Source organism: Anolis sagrei, chromosome Y (genome assembly GCF_037176765.1).
Source record: "Anolis sagrei isolate rAnoSag1 chromosome Y, rAnoSag1.mat, whole genome shotgun sequence".
Classification (NCBI taxonomy): Eukaryota; Metazoa; Chordata; class Lepidosauria; order Squamata; family Dactyloidae; genus Anolis; species Anolis sagrei.
This window is the reverse complement of record NC_090035.1, coordinates 80,178,551-80,188,589: the sequence shown is the minus strand read 5'-3', so window position 1 is coordinate 80,188,589 and position 10,039 is coordinate 80,178,551. Positions and strand designations below refer to the sequence as shown.

At 45.7% G+C, this 10,039-nt stretch overlaps 1 protein-coding gene across 5 annotated transcripts in view; it reads right to left on the bottom strand.

Annotated features, from left to right (window-relative positions):
* The window catches only part of LOC132780806 (echinoderm microtubule-associated protein-like 2), an 89,396-nt gene extending 80,145 nt beyond the window's left edge, over positions 1-9,251 (bottom strand). For 2 of the 5 annotated variants that reach the window (XM_067461806.1, XM_067461809.1), the window contains exon 1: positions 8,848-8,978. In XM_067461806.1, coding sequence (XP_067317907.1) covers positions 8,848-8,914 — 67 coding nt within the window. In that variant the 5' untranslated portion in view covers positions 8,915-8,978. Of the gene's footprint in view, positions 1-3,032; positions 3,279-8,847; positions 8,981-9,101 lie in introns of those variants that run through there. The other 3 variants (XM_067461805.1, XM_067461804.1, XM_067461808.1) reach the window with 3 other exon arrangements.
* Positions 9,252-10,039: the final 788 nt, after the last annotated feature.

Below are 10,039 nucleotides of genomic sequence, written 5' to 3'. Positions count from 1 at the left end.
TGACATGGTTCTGGCATCTCCTTTGAAAGAACTCCCAAAGGCCATCCAGTCCACCCTCCTGCGATGCACCAAAGCCCTCCCGACAGAGGCCCATCTAACCATTTCCCAGGGTTTGGTTCTGGTATCTCTTCTATCTGTGCCAAGCGCTTGTTTCTGGCATGTCTTCAGGGCCGGCCCTAGGTAATTTTAAATGGTAAGCAAACATTATTTTGGCGCCCCCCCCCCCCACAAAAAAAACCCCCACAAAAACCAATCACTGAAAAATAAAAGGTAGAGGTGAATAAAGAGTTACCTTAAAACCAGAAGGTTACTTACATTATGTTCATATAGTTACATTACATAGAATTAACACAAATTAATGTTTTTAAATGCAAATTTTTTTAAAACTTGGCAACAATTTTAAGTTTTTGTTGTTATTTTTGATCTACAAGTATGACACAAAGGTTTCACAGAAAATACAGGATCTTTGCATTATGACAATTCCGCTGAGACAATTGAAGACAGAACAGCCCTTAATACATGCATACATATACATACACATACATACATACATGAACACACACACACACACACACACATATATTATTTTATTTGGAATTGCAAATTGCAATGCATTCCATCACACACACACTTAAATAAATATTCTGTGTTTACGGAACGAACGGCTTCCTTTCTGCAAGGACTTCTTCTAGAATGCATGGCAATTCCAAAGAAAATAAAATATTTTGGACCACAACAAGTAAGTCCACTGAGACGACTAAAGATAGAATAACCTTATCTATATAAATAAATATATAATTTTCGTTTGTGGGATTAACATAACTCAAAACCCGCTGGACGAATTGGCACCAAATTTGGCAGCAAAACACATACTAATCCAATCTATGTCTTTCAAACAAAAAAAAAATCTCTGGCTGCTTCTCATTACTTTATTTTGCATACCACCACACTACCCCAGGGTGCTATTATTATTATTATTATTATTATTATTATTATTATGAGTCTAAATGGCCATCTATCAGGAGTGTTTCAATTGTGCTTTTCGCTTATGCCAGAAGGAAGTTGGATTGGATGGACCTTGGAGGTCTCCCTACTTTATGATTCTATTACTATTATTAATAATAGTATTATTATTAAGCAGAGTCTCTATGGCCATCTGTTAGGAGTGCTTGGATTGTGTTTTTCCCTTATGGCAGAAGGAGGTTGGACTGGATGGCCCTTGGAGGTCTCTTGTAACACTAGGATCCTGTTACTGTGAATTCCTCCCAAACCCCTCCAGTGTTTTCTGCTGGTCATGGAGGTTCTGTGTGCCAAGTTTGGTTCAGATCTGTCATTAATGGGAGTTTTAATGGTCTGTGGAAGTCTGAGCTGAATCAGTTGAAGGTACTCCAAATCCCATCAGCTTGATTAGCATTCAATGGCCTTGCAGACAAGAGTCAATCAAGGCCAGCTAATACGTCTCAACAATGGATTCCCCCGGGCAGGAAGCAGCCAGGCTTTGAAGCTGCAAGGTTATTTGCTGCATCAGAAGCAAACCAAGGGTAAATTTGTAATGTATATAGAAAACACAAAGTTTAAAAACTTGGCATCCAGCTGCAAGGTCATTCAGTGCTAATCAAGGTGGCCAATGGCAACACTCACACTTGCTTCAAGCAGGCAAGAGTCCTTCTTCCCACTCTGGACATCATTCCACAGGGATATATATAAACCCCACTTGCCTAGTTTCCAACAGAGTTCCCAACCTCTGAAGATGCCTGCCATAACAATCTAATAAATATAAATAATTCATGTTAAAAATAATAACATAATAAATAATAATTGTAAATAGAATAATAAATATAATAAAATATAATAAGAATAGTAATAACTCCAAAGCTGAGAAGGAAATGGGGGTGAGTCAGTTTCCAACAGACCTCCCAATCTCTGAGGATGCTTGCCACTGATGTGGGTGAAACGTCAGGAGAGAATGCTGCTGGAACATTTTGAGCCTTCCAGGCGAAGCAGAGGCTTCAAAGGGCAGAGAGAAGAGCATGGAGTGGGGCAACAGCAGCAGCGAGGTCTTCCCCTCTTCTCCTCCAGGGTCTTCCTCCTCTCCGTTTGGAGATCCCCAAATGGAAAGGAGGAAGAAGAGCCCAGAGGAGAAGGAGATGGCCAAGCCTCGCTGCTGCCCCACGCTCCTCTTCTCGCGAGAAGAGGGGCGAGAAGAGAGTGGCACAGAGCAGAAGCAGCAGCAGCAGCAGCAGCAGCGAGGTCTTCCCCCCTTCTCCTCCAGGGTTTTCTTCCTCCTCCTCTCCATTTGGAGGTGCTTAAACCGAGAGGAGGAGGAGGAAGAGCCCAGAGGAGAAGGAGAAGGGGGGAAGACCTCGCTGCTGCCTCGAAGGAGGTGAGAAGAGGAGGATGGCACAGAGCAGCAGCAGCGAGGTCTTCCCCCCTTCTCCTCCAGGGTCTTCCTCCTCCTCCTCCTCTCCATTTGGAGGTGTCTAAACGGAGAGGAGAAGGAAGAAGCGCCCAGAGGAGAAGGAGATGGCCAAGCCTCGCTGCTGCCCCACACTCCTCTCGCCGCTCTACAAGATGCACGGGGCATGAGGGGAGGGAAAGGCATGCACCTTTCTCTTCTCCCTCGCACGCCTTTCCTGCCTCTGCCGCCAGGAAAGGCACATGCGGGGCGAGAGGGGAAGAGCAGAGGCGCGCGCCTTTCCCTTCCCTCTTGCTCCATGCGCAGCTTTTCTGCCTCCTCCTGCCGTTGTCCCCGCCACCGCGCGTGGGACGAGGCCCAATTGGAGGAGCATTTAAGGAGGCGCAGGGGCGCCCCTGGGAAAAACAAAGTGTTCCGCGGTCGCTTACTTCGCGTAATGGAAAAACCGCCCCTGCATGTCTTGCAAAATGGCCCTAAAATGGTTCTGTGCACATCTCCAGCTTTGCATCATCTCCATCCTCACTCACACCTTGGCATGCGCTTCTACATGCGCCTGCAGGTATGCCCTTAGATGCCCAGCTTCCTGTGGCATGCAAAGCAAAACAAACCCACACACCTGTCATGCTGGCCTCTGCCCTGGGCCAGGTGCCCTCCACGGCGCTTGCCCGCCCTTGTGCCAAGGAAGCACGGCTTCTGCTCCTCGCCCTGCCCTGGTGATGCTGATGCCGATGCCGATGCTTCTGCTGGAGGATGCTCTGGGCTCCGGGCTGCAGCCACCGTATGTATTCCTTCTTCCCCTCCTTCGCCTTCCTCTCAGCCTCCTCCCTTTTTGCAGCATCCCTGAGCCTCTGGTCCAATCACAGGCAGCGGGCGCTGCATCCAGGCAGAGTACCAGCTTGGAGAGAGGGAGAGTGGGCGAGGGAGAGGGCGGAGGGGTGGGCTCGGACATCCTCTGAATGACGAGGGCCAAAGCGTTGACCTTGGCCACCCAAGAAGGCCTGGGAGGTCCATACGAGGATGGACAGGTGGGCATCCAAGGACTGGCATCACACAGAGAAGGGTCTCAAAACACCTTGAAGGTGTTGCATTTTACATCTTCTTGAATGCTAAGCAGGGTCAGCCCTGGTGAGGACTTGGGTGGGAGTCCACCAAGGAACACCAGGCAAATATAATAAGATGGGCAGCATGGTACCCAAAGACAGCATTATGGTGAGAAGGAGGATCCACACACACTATATTATCTTGGATGCTAAGCAGGGTAAGCCCTGGTGAGGACTTGGGTGGGAGTCCGCCAAGGAACACATTGGCCACTGAGGAAGGCCTGGGAGGTCCATACGAGGATGGGCGGGCGGGCATCCAAGGACTGGCATCATACAGAGAAGGGTCTCAAAACACCTTGGAGGTGTTGCATTTTACATCCTCTTGGATGCTAAGCAGGGTCAGCCCTGGTGAGGACTTGGGTGGGAGTCCGCCAAGGAACACCAGGCAAATACAATAAGATGGTCAGCCTGGTATCCAAAGACGGCATTATGGGGAGAAGGAGGATCCACACACCCTATATTATCTTGGATGCTAAGCAGGGTCAGCCCTGGTGAGGACTTGGGTGGGAGTCCGCCAAGGAACATCTTGGCCACTGAGGAAAGCCTGGGAAGTCCATACAAGGATGGGCAGGTGGGCATCCAAGGATTTCCATCACACAGAGAAGGGTCTCAAAACACCTTGAAAGTGTTGTATTTTACATCCTCTTGGATGCTAAGCAGGGCCAGCCCTGGTGAGGACTTGGGTGGGAGTCCGCCAAGGAACACCAGGCAAATACAATAAGATGGGTAGCCTGGTATCCAAAGACAGCATTGTGGGGAGAAGGAGGATCCACACACCCTATATTATCTTGGATGCTAAGCAGGGTCAGCCCTGGTGAGGACTTGGGTGGGAGTCCGCCAAGGAACACCAGGCAAATACAATAAGATGGGCAACCTGGTATCCAAAGACAGCATTATGGACTGGCATCACACAGAGAAGGGTCTCAAAACACCTGGAAGGTGTTGTATTTTACATCCTCTTGGATGCTAAGCAGGGTCAGCCCTGGTTAAGAGTTGGATGGGAGTCCATCAAGGAACACCAGGCAAATATAATAAGATGGTCAGCCTGGTATCCAAAGACAGCATTATGGAGAGAAGGAGGATCCACACACCCTATATTATCTTGGATGCTAAGCAGGGCCAGCCCTGGTGAGGACTTGGGTGGGAGTCCACAAAGGAACACCAGGCAAATACAATAAGATGGGCAAACTGGTATCCAAAGACAGCATTATGGACTGGCATCACACAGAGAAGGGTCTCAAAACACCTGGAAGGTGTTGTATTTTACATCCTCTTGGATGCTAAGCAGGGTCAGCCCTGGTTAAGAGTTGGATGGGAGTCCATCAAGGAACACCAGGCAAATATAATAAGATGGTCAGCCTGGTATCCAAAGACAGCATTATGGAGAGAAGGAGGATCCACACACCCTATATTATCTTGGATGCTAAGCAGGGCCAGCCCTGATGAGGACTTGGGTGGGAGTCCACAAAGGAACACCAGGCAAATATAATAAGATGGGCAACCTGGTATCCAAATACGGCATTATGAACTGGCATCACACAGAGAAGGGTCTCAAAACACCTTGAAGGTGTTGTATTTTACATCCTCTTGGATGCTAAGCAGGGTCAGACCTGGTGAGGACTTGGGTGGGAGTCCACCAAGGAACACCAGGCAAATATAATAAGAAGGGAAACCTGGTATCCAAAGACAGCATTATGGGGAGAAGGAGGATCCACACACCCTATATGGTGAGAAGGATCTACACACCCTATATTATCTCGGATGCTAAGCAGGGTCAGCCCTGGTGAGGACTTGGGTGGGAGTCCGCCAAGGAACACCAGGCAAATATAATAAGATAGGCAGCCTGGTATCCAAAGACAGCATTATGGACTGGCATCACACAGAGAAGGGTCTCAAAACACCTTGAAGGTGTTGTATTTTACATCCTCTTGGATGCTAAGCAGGGTCAGCCCTGGTGAGGACTTGGGTGGGAGTCCACCAAGGAACACCAGGCAAATATAATAAGATAGGCAGCCTGGTATCCAAAGACAGCATTATGGGGAGAAGGAGGATCCACACACCCTATATGGTGAGAAGGATCTACACACCCTATATTATCTCGGATGCTAAGCAGGGTCAGCCCTGGTGAGGACTTGGGTGGGAGTCCGCCAAGGAACACCAGGCAAATATAATAAGATAGGCAGCCTGGTATCCAAAGACAGCATTATGGACTGGCATCACACAGAGAAGGGTCTCAAAACACCTTGAAGGTGTTGTATTTTACATCCTCTTGGATGCTAAGCAGGGTCAGCCCTGGTGAGGACTTGGGTGGGAGTCCGCCAAGGAACACCAGGCAAATATAATAAGAAGGGAAACCTGGTACCCAAAGACAGCATTATGGTGAGAAGAAGGATCCACACACCCTATATGGTGAGAAGGGTCTACACATCCTATATTATCTTGGATGTCAAGCAGAGTTAGCCCTGGTGAGGACTTGGGTGGGAGTCCACCAAGAAATACCAGGCAAATATAATAAGATAGGCAGCCTGGTATACAAAGACAGCATTATGGAGAGAAGGAGAATCCACACACTATATTATCTTGGATGCTAAGCAGGGTCAGCCCTGGTGAGGACTTGGATGGGAGTCTGCCAAGGAACGCCAGGCAAGTGTAATAGGTTGGACAACCTGGTTTCCAAATACAGCATCATATAGACCCTATATTGTGTCTATATTATCGTGGATGCTAAGCAGGGACACCCCTGGTTAGGACTTGGATGGGAGTCCACCAAGTAGCACTAGACAGGTATAATAGGTTGGGAAGCATGGGATCATTGAGAAAAGGGTCTTAACTCCCCGAAAGTATATTATCTTGGATGCTAAGCAAGGTCAGCCCTGGTTAGGACTTGGATGGGAATCCACCAAGGAATACCAGGCAAATATAATAGGTTGCCCAGTCTGATATACAAGGATTTCATCATGGAGAAAATGGTCTAAACACTCTGAAGATGCTAGATTCTGTATAATCTCAGATGCTAAGCAGGGTTAGCCCTGATTAGGACTTGGATGGAGTTCGCAAAGGAACACCAGGCAAATGTGATAGGACAGACAGCCTGGTATCCAAGGAAAGAAAGCCTGGTATCCAAAGATAGCATCATGGTGAGAAGAGTCTATTCACCCTTAAAGATGTGTAGACCCTATATTGTGTGTATATTATCTTGGATGCTAAGCAGGGTCTGCCCTGGTTAGGACTTGGGTGGGAGTCCGCCAAGGAACATCAGTCAAGTATAATAGGACAGGCAGTCTAGTATCCAATAACTGCATCACTGAGAAAAGATGCTAGATTCTATATAATCTTGGATGCTAAGCAGGGTTAACCCTGGTTAGAGCTTGGATGGGAGTCCGCCAAAGAACACCAGGAAAGTATAATAGGTCAGGCAGCCTGGTATCCAAGGAGAGACAGGCCTAAATACTCTACAGATCCTGCCTGATCTAGGATGCTAATGCAGATCTGACCCCAGAAAGAATCTCCTTTGGATTGTCACTCTCAGAATCTGCCGAAGGTGATTCTGAACTGGCGCCAAACCCAAACTCAGCTCCATCTATCTATCTATCTATCTATCTATCTATCTATCTATCTATCTATCTGTATCCACACACACACCACTATCTCTGAGGATGTACAGAACGCAGTCTGTAATGTGAGCCCCACAACCTGTTGCTCCTTTCCTAACTTAGAACCCAATGTTGTTATGGTTGCCCCCACAAAAACCCCCTTCCCCATAGACATCTCTGGAGTTTTTGCCCAGCTTTTTCCACCCATCACAAATGGGGACCTCCCTCTCTTTGGGTGGATCCAGATTTGAGATGCAATGTATATATGTGTGTGTGTATATGTGTATATATAATATGTGTATGTATGTGTGTATGTGTTTATGCATATATGCATGTTGTGTGTATATATATATGTATGTGTATAAATGTGTGTATGTATTTGAGATGCAATTGCTGTATGTGTGTATATATATGTATGTGTATGTGTATAATATATAAGTGTGTGTGTATTTATATATGTGTGTGTATATAATATGTGTATGTATGTGTTTATATATATGTTGTGTGTGTATATGTGTGTATATATATGTATGTGTATAAATGTATGTATTTGAGATGCAATTGTTGTGTGTGTGTACATGTGTGTATATATATGTATGTGAATGTGTATAATATATATAGGTGTGTGTGTGTGTTTATATATATATATGTGTGTGTGTGTATATATATATAATATGTTTATGTATGTGTTTATGTGTTTATATATATGCATGTTATGTGTGTATATGTATGTGTATATATATATGTATGTGTATGTGTATAAATGTATGTATTTGAGATGCAATTGTTTTGTGTGTGTATATGTGTGTATATATATGTATGTGTATGTGTGTATGTATTTGAGATGCAATCTATATATGTGTGTGTATGTGTGTATGTGTTTATATATGTGTGTGTATATATATAATATGGGTATGTGTGTATATATGTGTGTATGTATGTATATATGTTTGTGCTTGCGTGTGTGTTTATATATGTGTGTGTATGTAGGTGTGTGTGTATATATAATATGTGCATGTATATGTGTATGTGTTTATATATGCATATTGTGTGTGTGTGTGTATATGTGTGTATATATATGTATGTGTATATGTATAAATGTGTGTATGCATGTGTGTGTTTTCATATATGTGTGTTGTGTATGTATATATATATGTATGTGTATAAAGGTGTGTATGTATTTGAGATGCAATCTATATATGTGTATATATATGTGTGTGTATTTATATATGTGTGTATGTATGTATATATGTGTTTTTATATATGTGGGTGTGTATGTATTTGTGTGTGTGTGTGTGTATATATATATATATATATATAAAAAATATGTATGTGTGTGTGTGTGTGTGTGTGTGTGTGTATATATATATATATATATATATACACAAACACACATACATATATGATCTTGTGCTCTTCTTTTCCATTTCTGGCCGAATAGCTTAAATCTGGATAATATTTTGACCTTGGTATTTTAGCAATTAAATTTTGCAGCAGTGTCATTGGAGTTGCTAGTCCTTGTGAGTATTTGTATATATCTATATCTATATCTATATCTATCTATGAATATTCATTATATATATATATATATATATATATATATATATATATATATATTTGCCATGGATGAGATGCTGGTGTGAGGATGAAGGATGGGGCGTGGATGTTCTCCCCCAGGCAAGGCAGCCCCCTTGGGGTCCAGCAGACGAAGCCCCGAATGCCCCCCACTCCCACTCACCATTGCAGAACTGGAGGAGCAAGGAGGTGTCGTAGAGGATGCTGCAGTTGGGCATCCTTCCGGCCATGCCCCGAGACCCTCGTCCCCCATCCACCTGTAGCCACTGCCGCCGGCTTCACGCCCACCTCCTCCCTCTCTCCCCTCCCTCCTTTTCCCCCCTCCCTCCTTTTCCCCCCTCCCTCCCTCCGCTCCTCACACCTTGGCTCTCCATCCCCTTCTGCCCATTCCTTCCTCCCGTTGCCATGGCAACCCACCTCTTTCCTGCATCCTTTCCGAGGAGGACCCCAGCGAAACCTCTGCCTTGGGCCCCTTCTTCATCTTCCTTCGGTCTCTTATGAAGCCAAGCCAATGACCCCACTAAAGTCTACGCGCACCCCACCTTTTCGAGGAAGAGACCCACCCACTGCTTTTTTCCCCCAGCCCCACCTACCCAGCCCTGGCTTCCAACCCTTAAAAGCATCATATTTAGAGTTGCATCCCTTCGTTGGGCTCCTGAGGTTCCCTTTCTGCATGGAAAGGCTTTCCATTCCAACCTCCAGGCAGGAATACACCACTGAACCACTCCCGACAGATGGCCATCCAGCCTCTGCTTCAAAAGCCTCCCCTAAAGGTCATCCAGTCCACTCCATCATGTTCTCTATAGATCATTAAAGTTGGAAGGAACACCCAGTGGTCATCCATTCCAACTTCCTTCTGTTAGACAGGAAGACACAATCCAAACCCTCTCAACAGATGGCCATTCAGCCTGTGCTTCAAAAGCCTCCAGAGGCAGGTCCACTAAAGGTCATCCAGTCCACCCTGCCATGTTCTCTATAGGTCACTAAAGTTGGAAGGAACACCCAATGGTCATCTAGTCCAACTCCCTTCTGCTAGGCAGGAAGACACAATCCAAACCCTCTCAACAGATGGCCATCCAGCCTCTGCTTCAAAAGCCTCCAGAGGCAGATCCCCTAAAGGTCATCTAGTCCACTCTGTCACGTTCTCTATAGGCCACTAAAGTTGAAGGAACACCCAATGGTCATCCACTTCAACTTCCTTCTGTTAGACAGGAAGACACAATCCAAACCATCTTAGCAGATGGCCATCCAGACTCTGCTTCAAAAGTCTCCAGAGGCGGGTCCTCTAAAGTTCATCCAGTCCACTCCATCATGTTTTCTATAGGTCACTAGTGTTGGAAGGAACACCCAGTGGT